Below are 17,430 nucleotides of genomic sequence, written 5' to 3' on the forward strand. Positions count from 1 at the left end.
ACATAGCAAAACTCTGTTTCAACAAAAAATACAAAAATCAGGCAGGTGTGGTGGCATGTGCCACCCAATTACTCTAGTCCCAGCTACTCTGGAGGACTGAGGCAGAAGGACTGCTTGAGCCCAGGCGGTCAAGGCTACTGTACTGAGATCACATCACTGCCCTCCAGAAACAGAGTGAGACCTTGTCTCTTAAAAAAAAAGAAAAAAGGCTGGGTGCAGTGGCTCACACCTGTAATTCCAGCACTTTGGGAGGCTAAGGTGGGTAGATCACTTGAGGTCAGGAGTTCGAGACCAGCCTGGCCAACATGGTGAAACCCTGTCTCTACTAAAAATGCAAAAATTAGCAGATGGAGTGGTGGTGGGCACCTGAAGTCCCAGCTACTTGGGAGGCAGAGGCAGAGGAATCACTTGAACCCAGGAGGTGAAGGTTGCAGTGAGCTGAGATTACACCACTATACTCCAGCCTGGGCAACAGAGACTCATTCTCAAAAAAAAAAAAAAGGAAAAGAAAAAAAGAATAAAAGACAAAGATACGACAAGCACAACTTTCAAGAATGTAACTATCACTATAGATCACACTTCTTTAGAAAACCAGGTATCAGAGACAGTGAAGTTAGCAGAGGCATCTACATTTTTAACACTTATATACAAGTGTAACAAGCACAACTTTCAAGAATGTAACTATCACTATAAATCACATTTCTTTAGAAAACAAGGTATCAGAGACAGTGAAGTTAGCAGAGGGATTCACATTTTCGACACTTTGGAATTACCCAGGTCGGCGTCTAGGTGAATACTGCTTGTAAATTCGGTCCATGCTACCTTGGAGATTCAGGAGAGCAGTAATAGCTTGGTTCAAACATTCTCTGTCTTCTTGTTCTTCACTACATGCTTTCAATTGCTAAGAAAAAATAGAAAGAAAAATAAAAACTGCATTGTCTGATTCTTCCCCCAACTTTCTAGTAATAGAGAAAGCAGCAACAAATATCAACTCTAAATGAATTTTATATATACTTAATAAAAACAGCTGAAATTTTATATAAACCTACTGACCTCTCAAACCAACCCTCTTTCTTTCTTTTCTTTTCTTTTTGGAAACGGGGTCTCTCTCACTGTGGCCTTGAGCGCCTAGGTTCTAATGATATTCCACTCTCAGCCTCTCAGGTAGCTGAGACCACAGGCGAATGCCACCACATCTAGCTAATTTTTAAAATTTCTGTAAAGACAGGGTCTCACTATGTCTCCCAGGCTGGTCTTGAACACCTGGGCTCAAGCTATCCTGCCTCTGCCTCCCAAAGTGCTGGGATTACAGGCATGAGCCACCAGGCCTGGCCCAACCCTCTTTCTATAAACATAAACACAATACACATATAAAGTACCATGAGCATAGTAATCAGGAAAAAAGGAAAAAAGCAACTGTAAAAACCATTTGGACATTTTATTTTTATTTATTTATTTTTTGAGATAGGGCCTCACTCTGGCACCCAGGCCGGAGCCCAGTGGCAGGGCTAACTGCAGCCTCGACCTCCTGGGCTTAAGCCCTCCCAAGTAGCTAAAACCACAGCTGCATGCTACCACACCCAGCTAATTTTTTTATTTTTACTTTTTTGTAGAGATAGGGTCTCACTATGTTGCCTAGGCTGGTCCCAAACTCCTGTGATCAAGCTATCCTCCCACCATTGCCTCCCAAAGTGTTGAAATTACAAGTGTGAGCCACTGTGCCGGGCTACATTTTCCAAAGATATTTAAAAAGTTTAAAACACGTAAGTTTTTTCTTAACTCTGTATGAAACTTCACTGAAATATTTACCCTGCTTTTCTTGAAACTCCTACCAAATGCTACATTTACGACGGATATGTGTGACCACAGCTAATTCACTGTATTAGGAGTTCAGTCTAGGTATGAAATAACACATATAATCAATTATTTTTTGTTAGTAATATACTCTCTAGATTTTCATAAGAGTGGAGTTGGTAATTTGGTGGGAAATTCAATCCATTAAAACCCACGACTAGGCTGGGTGCAGTGGTTCATGCCTGTAATTTCTCCTCTTTGGAAGGTCAAGGGAGGAGGATTGCTTGAGGCCAGAAGTTTGAGACCACCTCGGGCAACATAGCAAGACTCCCTCTCTAAAAAGAAATAACCAAAAAAAACAAAACAAACAAACAAACAAAACCCATGACCATATGTCTCAAAACAACACAATACAATAGAAGATACACAAATAGTTAACAAGCACATAAAAGATACTCAACATCGTCATCAGGAATATTAAAATCAAAATCACAGTGAGGTACTACCTCATATCCATTAGGATAACTACTATTTAAAAAAAAAAAAAAAAACAGTAACAAGGTTTGGCAAAGATGTGGAAAAATCAGAACCTCATGCACTGTTGGTAGGAATGTAAAATGGTGCAGTTACTCTGAAAAACAGTATGGTACTTCCACAAATAATTAAAGATAAAATTGCTGTATGATCCACCCTTCAACTTCTGGGTATATACACAAAAGAATTCAAGGCCGGGCGCAGCGGCTCATGCCTGTAATCCTAGCACTTTAGGAGGCTGAGGCGGGTGGATCATAAGGTCAGGAGTTTAAGACCAGCATGACCAACATGGTGAGACCCCATCTCTACTAAAAATACAAAAAATTAGCTAGGTGTGGTGGTGTATGCCTGTAATCCCAGCTACTTGGGAGAATGAGGCAGAAGAATCGCTTGAACCCGGGAGGCAGAGGTTGCAGTGAGCTGAGATCACATCACTGCACTCTAGCCTGGGCAACAGAGTGAGACTCTGTCTCAAAAAAAAAAAAAAAAAATTCAAAGCAGAATCCCAAAGATATACTTGTACACCCACATTCACAGAAGCATTATTTATAGTAAATGAAAGGCACACAAAAAATCCAATGGTCTATCAACAGATGATTGGATAAATAAAATATGGTATAATAAATACATCAATAAAATAGTATCGTCTCTCAAAATTTATTTGTAAGCTTCATTGATGTTGTCTGTTGTTCTAGCTTAATTTTGTTCCATTATCTGAATGACCAACCATTTATTTATCCTTTTTTGGTTGGCAAACAGGCTTTGCTATTACTGACACCTGCTATAGACTTTCTTGTACATTTCTCTTGGTATACATGTGCATGCATTTTGTTTCTTTAGAGTATATATTCAAAGATGGAACACCATACAGTATGCATTTTTTTTTTTTTGAGACGAGGTCTCACTCTGTCGCCCAGGCTGGAGTGCAATGGCGCAATCTCAGCTCACTGCAACTTCCACCTCCCAGGTTCAAAAGTTTTCCTAAGTGGGTTGTACAGTTTACATTCCTACCAGGATGCAAATAGTTCATGCTGCTGTTTATGAATATTTTTGGACTTTAAAATTTCTATAATCTGCCATGTGTGTAATGGTATCCTATGGTTTTATTTTGTACTTCCTTGACTACTGATGATTTTGAATATACATTTACTGCCATTTTGGATATCCTGTTTTGTGAGATGATTCAAATCTTTTGCCATTTCAACTCTTCTAAGGCTTGTCTTTCCATTCCACATTTCTATTTGTTCTTGTTGTTGCTGTACATTAATTAAAACTGAATACATTCCATATTAATTCTAAGGGTTACTGTTTCACTGATCAGACATGGGTGGTTTCTATTTATTCAGTCTTTTTTTTGAGATGGAGTCTCGCTCTGTTGCCCACGCTGGAGTGCAGTGGCACAATCTCGGCTTACTGCAATCTCCACCTCCCAAGTTCAAGCGATTCTCCTGCCTCAGCCTCCTGAGTAGCTGGCATTACAGGCATGACCACCACGCCTGGCTAATTTTTGTATTTTTAGTAAAGACTAAAAACATGGTTTGACCACGTTGGCCAGACTGGTCTTGAACTCCTAGTCTCAAGTGATTCGCCCCACCTTGCACTCCCAAAGTGCTGGGACTACAGGTCTGAGCTACCTCACCTGGCCCTCTTTATTCATTCTTTGAAGCCTCAAATTGCTATTATATAGTAGTAAGAGTATCTGTTGCCTTTGGACAAGCATGAGAACTCATCAATGAGTGTTTATTTTCCCACTTCTAATTCCTTAAACAATTACCCTTGATCTTTCAAAGGTAGGAGTGATACTAAAGTAAGCATGTGAAAGATGGAGATTTTCTGGTGATGATCCATTCATTTCTCTCTATCACTGCTCCTGATTTTCACTGACTCTAGCTAACATCTAAGAACTGCCTACTTTCAGATTATGGCCCCTTTTAAACTGCAATTCCACGTATCTTGCTCAGTAAAATGTTCTTTGTGAATTTTGTTTTCCTTTAAGAGACAGGGTCTTGGTATGTTGCTCTGGCTGGCCTTGAACTCCTGGCCTCACGTGATCCTCCCATCTCAGCCTCCAAAGTAGGTGGGACTATAGGCTTGTGCCACCATGCCCAGCTTCCAACATTTTTTTTCCAGCTTCCAACTTTTTTACTGCTCTTTAGAAGCAAAGTATCTTTCTGCTTGATTATTTTGTACCTCTCCTTTAGGATACCACATCATTGGTTTAGATGGTTAAGACTTCTCCCATCTAATCCATGACAGTAACATTAATATAAAAGCCAGAGATAATCTCAACAGATGCAGAGAAGGCCTTCGACAAAATTCAACAGCGCTTTATTCTAAAAACTCTCAATAAACTAGGTATTGATGGAACATATCTCAAAATAGTAAAGCTATTTACGACAACCCCACATCATACTGAACGGGCAAAAATTAGAAGCACTCCCTTTAAAAACTGGCACTAGACAAAGATGCGCTCTCTCATCACTCCTATTCAATATAGTATTGGAAGTTCTAGCCAGAGAAATTAGGCAAGAAATAAAAATAATGGGTATTCAATTAGGAAAAGAAGAAGTCAAATTGTCCCTATTTGCAGACAACATAATCGTATATTTAGAAGACCCCATCATCCCAGTCCAAAACTTCCTCAAGCTGATAAGCAACTTCAGCAAAGTCTCAGGATACAAAATCAATGTGCAGAAATCACAAGCATTTCTATACACCAACATCAGACAGAGACCCAAATCATGAGTGAACTCCCATTTACAACTGCTACAAAGAGAATAAAATACCTAGGAATACAACTAACAAAGGATGTAAAAGATCTCTTCAAGGAGAACTACAAACCAGTGATAAAGGAAATAAGAGAGGACACAAACAGATGAAAAACATTCCATGCTCATGGTTAGGAAGAATCAATATTGTGAAAATGGCCACACTGCCCAAAGTAATTTATAGATTCAATGCTATCCCCATCAAGCTACCATTGATCTTCACCGATCTGGAAAAAAACACTTTAAATTTCATATGGAACCAAAAGAGAGCCCGCATAGCCAAGACAATCCTAAGCAAAAAGAACAAAGCTGGAGGCATCATGCTACCTGACTTCAGACTATACTACAAGGCTACAGTAATCAAAACAGCATGGCACTGGTACCAAAACAGAGATATAGACCAATGGAACAGAACAGAGGACTCAGAAGCAACGCCACACATCTACAACCATCTCATCTTTGACAGACATGACAAAAACAAGCAATGGGGAAGGGATTCCCTGTTTAATAAATGGTATTGGGAAAACTGGCTAGCCACATGCAGGAAGCTGAAACTGGACCCCTTCCTTACACCTTATACAAAAATTAACTCCAGAAGGATTAAAAATTTAAACGTAAGAACTAACACCATAAAAACCCTAGAAGAAAACCCAGGCAACAACATTCAGGACATAGGCACAGGCAAGGACTTCACAACTAAAACACCAAAAGCAATGGCAACAAAAGCCAAAATAGACAAATGGGATCTAATCAAACTTAAGAGCTTCTGCACAGCAAAAGAAATAATCATCAGAGTGAACCAGCAACCAACAGAATGAGAAAAAATTTTTGCAATCTCCCCATCTGACAAAGGGCTAATATCCAGCATCTATAAAGAACTAAAACAGACTTACAAGAAAAAAACAAACAAACCCATTCAAAAGTGGGCGAAGGATATGAACAAACACTTTTCAAAAGAAGACATACATGAGGCCAACAAACATATGAAAAAATGCTCATCATCACTGGTCATTAGAGAAATGCAAATCAAAACCACATTGAGATACCATCTCATGCCAGTTAGAATTGTGATAATTAAAAAATCTGGAGACAACAGATACTGGAGAGGATGTGGAGAAAAAGGAACACTTTTACACTGTTGGTGGGAGTGTAAATTACTTCAACCATCATGGAAGACAGTGTGGTGATTCCTTAAGGATCTAGAAATAGAAATTCCAGTTGACCCAGAAATCCTATTACTGGGTATAAACCCAAAGAGTTATAAATCGTTCTATTATAAAGACACATGCACACGTATGTTCGTTGCAGCACTGTTTATGATAGCAAACACCTGGAATCAACCCAAATGCCCATCGATGATAGACTGGACAAAAAAAATGTGGCACATATATACCATGGAATACCATGCAGCCATAAAAAACGATGAGTTCATGTCCTTTGTAGAGACATGAATGACTCTAGAAATCATCATGCTCAGCAAACTGACACAAGAACAGAAAATCAAACACCACGTTTTCACTCATAGGCAGGTAATGAACAATGAGAACACTTGGGCATAGGGAAGGGTACAACACTCAGTGGGCTAAGTGGGGAGGCAGAGGGGAAGGGAGGGGAGAGGAGGGGAGGGACAGCAGGGGGCAGGGCGGATGGGGAGGGATAACACTGGGAGAAATGCCTGATGTAGGCAAAAGCCGGGGGAGGATATGGCATGTATGTACTTATGCAGTAATCCTGCAGGAAGCAGGATGTGCACATGTATCCCAGAGCCCAAAGTACAATTAAAAATAAATAAATAAAAGCCAGAATAATTCTATGTACATCTTGTAGGCATCTAGGCAAGGAATACATATGATGACTTCTAATGAATACTTATCTCTTTTTCATGTTCTTTTTTATGGAGTGCTACTACTCACAGCATTTGATGCTAGAGGTAGCCAGCTTTTATGCACAAATAGATGAGCAACTTGATTGTGTGTGTCTCCATGGATATTAATGGATCCATAAAGAATTCATCAAAAGATATACAGGTTTCATATGAATATATAAGCAGCCCCAGATGTCTATTTGGATGCCTGAATTTTTAAAAATAATGTTCATGTCTTATTAGAAGTCCTATCATCAGTCTTACAGTTGCCCTCTAATATTTGCCAACATTTAAAAATGCTGGTTTGACCATATAATTGAAAAGAATTTTTTCCCCCTATCCGAATGATTGGTTTTTTAAAATCCCTGCTACTAGGTCTGCATTTAAAATCAGGTCAGGCCGGGTGCGGTGACTCACGCTTGTAATCCCAGCACTTTGGGAGGCCAAGGTGGGTGGATCACGAGGTCAAGAGATCAAGACCATCCTGGCCAACATAATGAAATACCATCTCTACCAAAATACAGAAATTAGCTGGGCGTGGTGGCGTGCTCCTGTAGTCCCAGCTACTTGGGAGGCTGAGGCAGGAGAATTGCTTGAACCCAGGAGGTGGAGGTTGCAGTGAGCCAAAATCATGCCACTGCACTCCAGCCTGGTGTTTGGCAACAGATCGAGACTCTGTGTCAAAAAAAAAGAAAAAAAAAAAGATCAGGTCATTGACTATAATGGCCTGACACTTCTTAAGCCAGAGCTACCAAAAGTTATTTCCTTTATAAGATAAACAAGATAGGAATTAAAAGCAATGTTATATATAAAAGTTATTAATTACTTATATAAAGTAAGAATTAAAAGACTGGTACTGTGTGTCTCCAAAAATAATTTTTAAAAGTAAACTCTTTTCTATTAGGCAAGTACTTTGAGATTTTTTGTTATAAAATCTTACCTTTAGTAATTCAAAATAGTGCCAACAGTGATACACTGGCACCAGCATAAGACGTGGAAGGACATAACGAACTGCCTCTTTAAAACCATCGGCAATGGACTGCAAAGCAAAAAGATATCATAGTATGTATGTCTCTGACATCAAGGATATACAACAGCAGTGCCTAACAAAAACAGCTATTAAAAATTTGAGATACAGACTTATCAAAACTACAACAGAATGCGTGTTCTATATTGAAACTTTAGCGCTGTATATCAAGTTGTTCTTTTTTTCCTTTCCTCCTTTAAGTTATTAGAGAAACATATAAATTTATTTTCTTTTATATGGCTAAAATAACTTTCACAATAATATTCTAAAGCTTATGTTTTGGCTTCCATATACCCTGAAGGAATTGTGAAAAGCTATGTACCCTCTTGAACAATTTTTAAATGTGGTAAATTTAAATAGTTACAAAAGATGCATTTCAGGGAATGCTGTATACTATAAATGTGATTTAAATCTATTCTACCGAAGAATAATTGAATAAACTTCAGATTTAGCTCATTTATGAAAAATGTCTGTCATACAACTTAATTAACAAAGCCTTCTACTCGTGAACCCAACTATTCTAACTGAAAACAAACAAACAAAAGCAAAGCCAATCTTCACTGTCAAAATAAACAGCAACATCAGACTTAATTTGTCAGAAGTCAAACTTTATTCTTAAATTCAAATGAACATATTAATGTCATGGTCTCAAGGATTAGAAGCTTCTGGAAGAAACTACAACTGCTTCTAATATATTACATCAAGGTATGAGAAAAAGCTTCTCCTCTTCTTTATCCCAAATGATGATGAAGTACTTACAATAAGGTTAATATAAACCCTTGTGATAACCATATCACTTCTTAATTATTAGACAAATAGATACGACATAATATAGATAGATATAACATTTTGGCTACCAAGAATTGTTACTATCAGCCTCCATAAACTTCTTTTGTGAACTCTTTTGCTTTGTACTCAGTAGACTCTCCCATAAGAGTGATACCTTTTTTTTTTTTTCCTGTTTGGTGCCCTAGAGGTTTTTACATATTGGATCAATGCATAATGGGAAATATACACAGCAAAAGGTAACAAGTAAAAGAAGCTGGAAAAGACAATGCAAAAAACATAAACAAGGTCTCCGAAGACTAGAAACAGACTCCCTTAAAGCCCTCTGTGCCTTTATATGTCCTGAAAAAATCTTAGTGTATAGCTTTGGGATAGGTATACCCCAGTTTTGGAAACTACTGTAGAATAACTGGTTTTCTAAAATTTATATTAAATTTAACTCACGGTAATTTTAGATGTCTATACAGTTGACTTAGTGGTGTTTCTCCCTACAAGAAAAATACCAACCACACCAATATATAATGTGAGAAAGAATCTGACCTGCTGCTTTAAAAAAGTCTTTATAAATACTCACATAATTCTTACATTTTGTTAAATTATAATCTGTTCAATAGACATTACTCAGTAACCAAACTATTTACTAGGAAACACAAAAAGTGCTAACAATTTTCCTAAAGATTAATTCATTTTCACATTTGCTATGATCTGAATGCTTGTGTTTCCTCTAAAGTCATATGTTGAAACCTAATCCTCAATCCAACAGTATTAAGAGGTGGGGCCTTTAGAAGGTGATTAGGACATGAGGGCAGAGCCCTTGTGAATGGGATCAGTGCTCTTATAAAAGAGGCCTCAGGGAGCTTATTTGCGCCATGCACCATGAGAGGATACAGCAAGAAAGTGCCATCGATGAACCAGAAGAGCAAACCCTCACTAGACACCAAATCTGTTAGCCTCTTGATGTGGAACTTTCCAACCTCCAACTGTGAGAAATAAATTCTATTGTTTATAAGCTGTCCAGTTTATGATGCTTTATTAGAGCAGCCTGAATGGACTAAGACAACATTAAACTAATATAGTGATATGAATTACTCTGGATATTTTATATATAGTGCTTGAACTGGAACCAATATGAAACTTCAAAATTAGTCTACAAGATCAACTGTTTTGCTCATCTATACTAAAATAGCTAATGTGCATGCTAAAATTTTTGCAGCATGTATTTACAGTGTAAGGAGTCCTCTAACAATAACAGGACCTACATCATTTGAGTATTAAACACATGTCAAACATTGTGCTTATGCTTTATATATATTACCATTTAATTTCCTAATAACTATAAGAGATATATATTATGATGATCACCATTTTGCAAATGAGCAAACTCAATCTCAGAGATTAAGTGAATTGCTCAAAGTAACATAACTATTAACTGGCTGGGAGCAATGACTCATGCCTGTAATCCCAGCACTTTGGAAGGCTGAGACGGGGAGATCACCTAAGAACATGAGTTTAAGACCAGCCTGGCCAACATGGTGAAACCCCATCTCTACTGAAAATACAAAAATTAGCCAGGTGTGGAGGCATGCGCCTGTAGTCCCAGCTACTCAGGAGGTTGAAGCAGGAAGAGCGCTTGAACCCAGGAGGCGGGGGTTGCAGTGAGCTAGGCGGCACCACTGGACCCCAGCCTGGGCAAAGCAGCAAGACTCCATCTCAAACAAACAAACAAACAAAAACACACACACTATTAATTGACCCAAAGCCTTAAGTTCCAACTTCAAATCTTATTTTTTTAAGTGTGCTATACAGTCCAGGCACAGTGCCTTATGGCCAACAGACCAGCCTGGTCAACATGGTGAAACTCTGTCTCTACCAAAAAAATACAAAAATTAGCCAGATGCGGTGGTGCACACATGTAGTCTCAGCTCCTGAGGCAGAAGAATCACTTGAACCCACGAGGTGGAGGTTGCAATGAGCCGAGATTGTGCCACTGTACTCCAGCCTAGGCAACAGAGTAAGAACCTGTCTCTAAATAAATAAATAAACTGTGCTATAAAGCTTCCAAAGATGCTTTCTGTTTTCAGTTTTATCAAGGAAGCATGATTTTATGCTAAACTGAGTGAATTTTTTTAAGTTAATACAAGTCAGTTTGTCCTGAAAAGGGATTTCATCTAACTCTTCCAATTTCACTGAATACCTAGGGCGACAGCTCTATCAATAATTGGGTCCTTTAACATTCAAATTCCACAGCAAAAATCCCTAACAGGACTAAAACAAGAAATGTGTTGTGAGTGCTTTTAATGAGTATGCAAAGATAAAGTGTGCATTTAATGCATACTTTATGGTTTATATGAATATATAAGAGTTAACTTTTAAAATAGTCCTCTCTTAAAATAATTTTGAGAATTAAGTATAATTTTTATTCCATGATAAATTTTTGAGAGTAGAGAAGTAGAAGATAATAAATAATGGGAATTTACAGTAAAGAAGGCAGGGAGAAGATGGTAAGCTCAAGTTCAAGAAGACAGTAAGATGACAAGTTTTACTTATTTATTTTTACTTCTTTTAATTTTTTTTCTGTGAGTTCAGATGACAAGTTTTAAACATGTCATATCTGAAGTGCATTTAGGGTATCCAAGTGCATTAGTTCCAGGCAGCTGGTTATATGAAAGTGTATAGACACATACACATGTATACAGAGTGCTCAAAAAAAAAAGTGATGGCCTGGAAATACAAATATGCTCACACCTGTAATCCCAGCACTTTGGGAGGCCAAGGAGGGCAGATCACTTGAGGTTAGGAGTTCAAGATCAGCCTGGCCAACATAGTGAAATCCCATCTCTACTAAAAATACAAAAATTGGCAGGGCATGGTAGCTCACGCCTGTAATCCAAGCACTTTGGAGGCCAAGGTGGGTGGATCACCTGAGGTGGGGAGTTCAAGACTAGCCTGACCAACAAGGTGAAACCCCATCTTTAAAATAATAATAATAAATAAATAAATAAATTAATAAAAATACAAAAATTAGCTGGGTGTGGTGGTACGAGCTTGTAATCCCAGCTACTTGGGAGGCTGAGGCAGGAGAATCACTTGAATCTAGGAGGTGGAAGTTGCAGTGAGCCAAGATTGAGCTACTGCACTCCAGAGCAAGACTCGGTCCTTAAAAAAATAAGTAAGAAGAAGTCACCAGTATAGATATGGAAGAAGTCACCAAAGGAGAGCACAGAATGACAGAAAAACGGGCTGATAAAAGAAGTTGAATAACAGCTATAATTAACGAGACTGAGAAGAAATCAGAGAAGATGAAAATTGGGAAAATGTAGTATCATACGAGCTGATATGGTTTGAATTTGTGTCCCCGCCCAAATTCCATGTCCAACTGTAATCTCCAATGTTGGAGGTGGGGCCTAGTGGGAGGTGACTGGATCATGCAGGGCAGATTTCTTCCTTTAATGCTGTTCTTGTGATAGAGTTCCCACAAGATCTGGTTGTTTAAAAGTATGTGACACCTCCCTGCCTGCTTCTCTTTTGCCTTCCGCTATGATGGTAAGTTTCCTGAGGCCCTCCCAGCCAAGCTTCCTAGAGGTTGTGGAACTCAGCCAATTAAACCTCTTCTCTTTATAGATAACTCAGTCTCAGGTATGTATGTATGTATGTATGTATGTATGTATGTATGTATGTGACAGAGTCTCACTCTGTAGCCCAGGCTTGAGGACAGTGGTGCAATCTCAGCTCACTGCAACCCCTACCTCCTGGGTTCAAGTGATCCTCCTGCCTCAGCCTCTGTAGTAGCTGGGACTACAGGCATACACCACCACATCCAGCATGTGTATGTGTGTGTGTGTATTTTTTTTTTTTTTTTGAGACAGGGTCTTGCTTGCTCTGTCGCCCAGGCCAGAGTATAGTGGCATAATCTTGACTCACCGCAAACTTCACCTCCTTGGTTCGAGTGATTCTCCTGCCTCAGCCTCCAAACTAGCTGGGATTACAGGTGCGCACCACCACGCCTGGCTAATTTTTGCATTTTTTAGTAAAGATGGGGTTTTGCCATGTTGGCCAAGCTGGTCTTGGACTCCTGACCTCAGATGATCCACCCACCTTGGCCTCCCAAAGTGCTGGGTTACAGGCGTGAGCCACTGCACCCAGCCTTCTGGTATTTCTTTATAGCAGTGTGAGAATGGACTAATACAGGAACCAAGAGACAAGAGCAGTAACAAATACTACAGACATAAATATGAAATTAAAATATCCACTGCATTTGGCAATTAAGTCAGTTGTCAAAGACAATTTATACCCTGATTAAAACATACATGATAGTGTTTTGATAAAGAATGGTAAAAAATAAAGACAATTGGCTGCAAAGAAAAAATGAAAGAGGAAATGAAACAAAACTTTCTTCACTCTAGTTAATTATTCTACTAGAGTGAAGAAAGGTTTGTTTATTTGTTTCCTTGCTTGTTTTAGGACAATAAGGATTTTACCATATTCAAATGTCAAGGGGTAAAAGCCAGTTTATTTATTTCATTTTTTAAATTTTTAATTTTTTAATTTTTTTTGAGACAGAGTCTCGCTCTGTCACCCAGGTTGGAGTGCAATGGAGCCCTCTTGGCTCACTGCAACCTCCGCCTTCCAGGTTCAAGCAATTCACCTGCCTCAGCCTCCTGAGTAGCTGGGATTACAGGCACCTGCAACCAAGCCAGGCTAATTTTTGCAATTTTAGTAGAAATGGGGTTTCACCGTGTTGGCCAGGCTGGTGTCAAACTCCTGACCTCAAATACTCTGCCTGCCTCGGCCTCCCAAAGTGATGGGATTACAGGCGAGAGCCACCATGCCCGGCCAGATTCACCTTTATACGCCAGATCTATTATGTGCCAGATTCTTCTGGTCATTCAGTATTCGTGATGTTGTACTATAAAAGATTTCTACAGTAAGAACAGATAGAGCTCCAGAGAGAAAATAGAAGACAATCTAAAATAGGTTCAGGATTAACAAGATTAAAAGGATTAATAAAATATTTTCTCATATGCTTTATTAAAGGATTCTAAAATTATAAATATTTGAAGGATAAAATAGTGAGATATGTATTTATTTGCTTTATAAAAAAAATAGCATTCAATATAAGTTTACCTGGAAGTGTAGAGCAACTGCAGGTCTGGCCATCAGTTTACTGAAATGTTCACTAAACTCTGGTGAAAGAATATCCTGTGATAATGTTTCATAAGGATCAAATGCTTGCTCCTATTTTTTTAAAAAGAGAAAAAGCATTAGGTTTAAAAGAATATATTTTCTACCAATTTGGTACAGATTATTTAAAGGCAATTTTTTTTTTTAATTGAGACAGGGTCTTGCTCTGTTGTCCCAGCTGGAGTGCAGTGGCGCGATCACAGCTCACTGTAGCCTCACTCCTACATTCAAGCAATCGCCCCACCTCAGCCTCCTGAGTAGCTAGGACTACGGGCGCACCACCATGCCTCGCTAATTTCTGTATTTTTTGTAGAGATGGGATCTTGCCATGTTACCCAGGCTGGTCTTTGTTTCAAACTCCTGGGCTCACGAGATTAACCTGTCTCGGCTTCCCAAAGTGGAGATTACAGGCATGAGCCACCACGCCAGTCCTAATGGCAAATTTTTATTCAAGTCCTCAACTACATTTCATCACTTTTTACTACTTCTCCAAGGACAAACAATAACTATAGCTGCAACTAGTACTTTTTTTTTTAATGTATGTGTGACCTTTAACAATAAATAATAAGAGGCTACAGGTTCTTAAAATAGGTCACTGACCTTGTAATTACAAGTATCAAACTAGTAAAATGCTATGCAAGGCATGTATGGTGGCTTGTGCCTGTAATACCAGCTACTTGGGAAGCTGAGGCAGGAGAATCACTTGAGGCTAGGAGTTCAAGAACAGTCTGCACAAAATAGACAGATGCAGTCTCTTAAAATTTTTTTTTTTGTAATGCTTATGCACATTTTTTTCAGTAAATGAAAAAGCTACTAATGAAGGCTGGGATTTAAAATTCTGCTATGCTTACAAAATGAGGTGTTTTTTTTAAATTTATTCATTTATCTGTTTTTTTATTTTTGAGACGGAGTCTTGCTCTATTGCCAAGGCTGGAGTGCAGTGGTGCAATCTCGTCTCACTGCAATCTCCGCCTCCCAGGTTCAAGCAATTCTCCTGCCTCAGCCTCCTGAGTAGCTACGACAACAGGTGTGCGCCACCATGCCTGGCTAATTTTTTCTATTTTTAGTAGAGACAGGATTTCACCATGTTAGCCAAGATGGTCTTAATCTCCTGACCTCGTGATCCGCCCGCCTCAGCCTCCCAAAGGAGTTTATATTTATAATATTTCATTTTCTTTTCTTTTTCTAAGACAGGGTCTCTCACTCTGTCACCCAGGTGCAATCTCGGCACACTGCAGTCTTGACCTCCTGAGCTCAGATGATCCTCCCACCTCATTCTCCCAAGTAGCTGGGATTACAGGCGTGCTCTACCATGCCTGGCTAATTTTTTGCAGGGACGAGGTTTTACCATGTTGCCCAGGCTGGTCTCAAACTTCTAGGCTCAAGGGATCCTTCTGCCTTGGCCTCTCAAAGTGCTAGGATTATTACAGGCGTGAGCCACTGTGGCCAGCCTAGGATATTTTCAAAAGAAGGAAAAAGTGATGATACCTGTTTTACATCTACTCTACAGTTTCCAAAATTAGAAAAAGAAAGCAAAGATAAAGTACAGTAAAAAAAACAAAGCAGAAACTGTTCATAGCTTCCCAATGTCTATATTTAAATACCTATTATTTCATAATAATCAATAACCCCAATGTCTAATTAGCCCTAAAAGATTTGTTTTATTTTTGTATTTTTAAAATAAGCATTTTTTTATATAGTATGTTTTTTGGGGGAAAATAAACAAGTACAGTTTTGGCAAGGATGCAGAGAAATTAGAACACTTATGCATTGCTAGTGGGAATGTAAAATGGTTCACCTCAATGTAAAACAATTTGGCAGTTCCTCAAAAAGTGAAACACAGAATTACCATATGAACTCAGCAATTCCAAGCCTAGGTATATACCCGAAAGAAATGAAAACATTGCAGCATTATTCATAACAGCCAAAAGGTGGAAGTAATCCAAGTGTCCATCAGCAAATGAATAAAGTTCTAACATATGCTATGCTATGGATGAACCCTGAAAACATTACGCTAAGTAAATAGACACAAAGGACAAATACTATATGATTCCACTAATCTGAAATGGCTAAAATTCATGGAGCCAGAAAGTAGATTAGAGGTTACCAGGAGTTGGGAGAAACAAGGGGTTACTGCTCACTGGGTGGGGTTTCTGTTTAGCATGACGAAAAAATCAGAAACAGATAGTGATAATATTGTACAATATTGTAAATTTAATGCTACTGAATTTTAACACATAAAAATGGCTAAAATGGCACATTTAATATTATATACATATAACCAAAATTTAAAAATTAAATTAAATTTTAAAAATGATACAATATTTTTAGAACCATACCTTTAGGAGTACAGTAAGCAACCAGAACACAAATTCTCATAATATAAAACACATTCTAGGCAAGGCACGGTGGCTCACGCCTGCAATCCGAGCACTCTGGGAGGCTGAGGCAGACGGATCACAAGGTCAGGAGTTCAAGACCAGCCTGACCAACGTGGCGAAACCCCGTCTCTACTAAAAATACAAAAATTAGCTGGGCATGGTGGCACGCACCTGTAATCCCAGCTACTCAGGAGGCTGAGGTAGGAGAATGGCTTGAACCTGGGAGATGGAAGTCAAAGTGAGCCGAGATCACGCCACTGCACTCCAGCCTGGGCAACAGAGTGAGACTCCATCTCAAAAAAACCCCAAAAAACAAAAAAACATTCTATTAAGAGTCAAAGCTGATAGCCAGGCATGGGCTCATGCCTATAATCCCATCACTTTTTGAGGTCAAGGTAGGAAGATTGCTGAGGCCAGGAGTTCAAAACCAGTACAGGCAACATAGTGAGACCACATCTCTACTTAAAAAAAAAAAAGAACCAAGGCTGAGACAGGCACAGTTGGCATGCGCCTATGATCTCAGCTACTCAGGAGGCTGAGGCAAGAGAACTGCCTAAGCTCATGGGTTCAAGTCCAGCCTGAGCAAAACAGACACCTATCTCTAAAAAATTAATAAAACATCATCAAACTTTTTCTGCAGCTTTGCAGGGTACTGGGGAAAAAAAAAGAACCAAGTCTGAATATTTTGATTAGACATCAGTAACTGAATACTTCTGTACTATTAGTTTCTTTGTCTACAAAGTGGATGTAATATAGGTGACCTATATTTTCAGAAAAATATTGGCAGACATTATAAAATGAGGAAAAATTTTTAAATGAAATCTAAAGACCACACTTTGAAAGCTCTGTTTTCCAAAAGAAACAAAAATGGCCAATGAGCATGAAAAGATGTTCAACATCACTAGTTGAAGAAAATAAAAATAGCCGGGCACAGTGGCTCACGCCTGTAATCCCAGCACTTTGGGAGGCCGAGGCGCGTGGATCACGAGGTCAAGAGATCGAGACCATCCTGGTCAGCATGGTGAAACCCCGTCTCTACTAAAAATACAAAAAATTAGCTGGGCATGGTGGTGCATGCCTGTAATCCCAGCTACT

At 38.9% G+C, this 17,430-nt stretch overlaps 1 protein-coding gene across 2 annotated transcripts in view; it reads right to left on the reverse strand.

Moving 5' to 3' along the window:
- SOS2 (SOS Ras/Rho guanine nucleotide exchange factor 2) overlaps positions 1-17,430 on the reverse strand; it is a 119,114-nt gene that overhangs the window by 39,563 nt on the left and 62,121 nt on the right. The window contains exons 7-9 of one of the 2 annotated variants that reach the window (XM_012456255.3): positions 13,898-14,008; positions 7,901-7,999; positions 774-901 (exon numbers count right to left, since the gene is read on the reverse strand). In XM_012456255.3, coding sequence (XP_012311678.1) covers positions 774-901; positions 7,901-7,999; positions 13,898-14,008 — 338 coding nt within the window. The remainder of the gene's footprint in view (positions 1-773; positions 902-7,900; positions 8,000-13,897; positions 14,009-17,430) is intronic. The other variant, XM_012456256.2, reaches the window with a different exon arrangement.

The sequence above is a fragment of the Aotus nancymaae genome, unplaced genomic scaffold (assembly GCF_030222135.1).
Source record: "Aotus nancymaae isolate 86718 unplaced genomic scaffold, 86718_ANA_hifiasm-v0.15.2.pri h1tg000062l, whole genome shotgun sequence".
In the NCBI taxonomy this organism is placed as follows: domain Eukaryota; kingdom Metazoa; phylum Chordata; class Mammalia; order Primates; family Aotidae; genus Aotus; species Aotus nancymaae.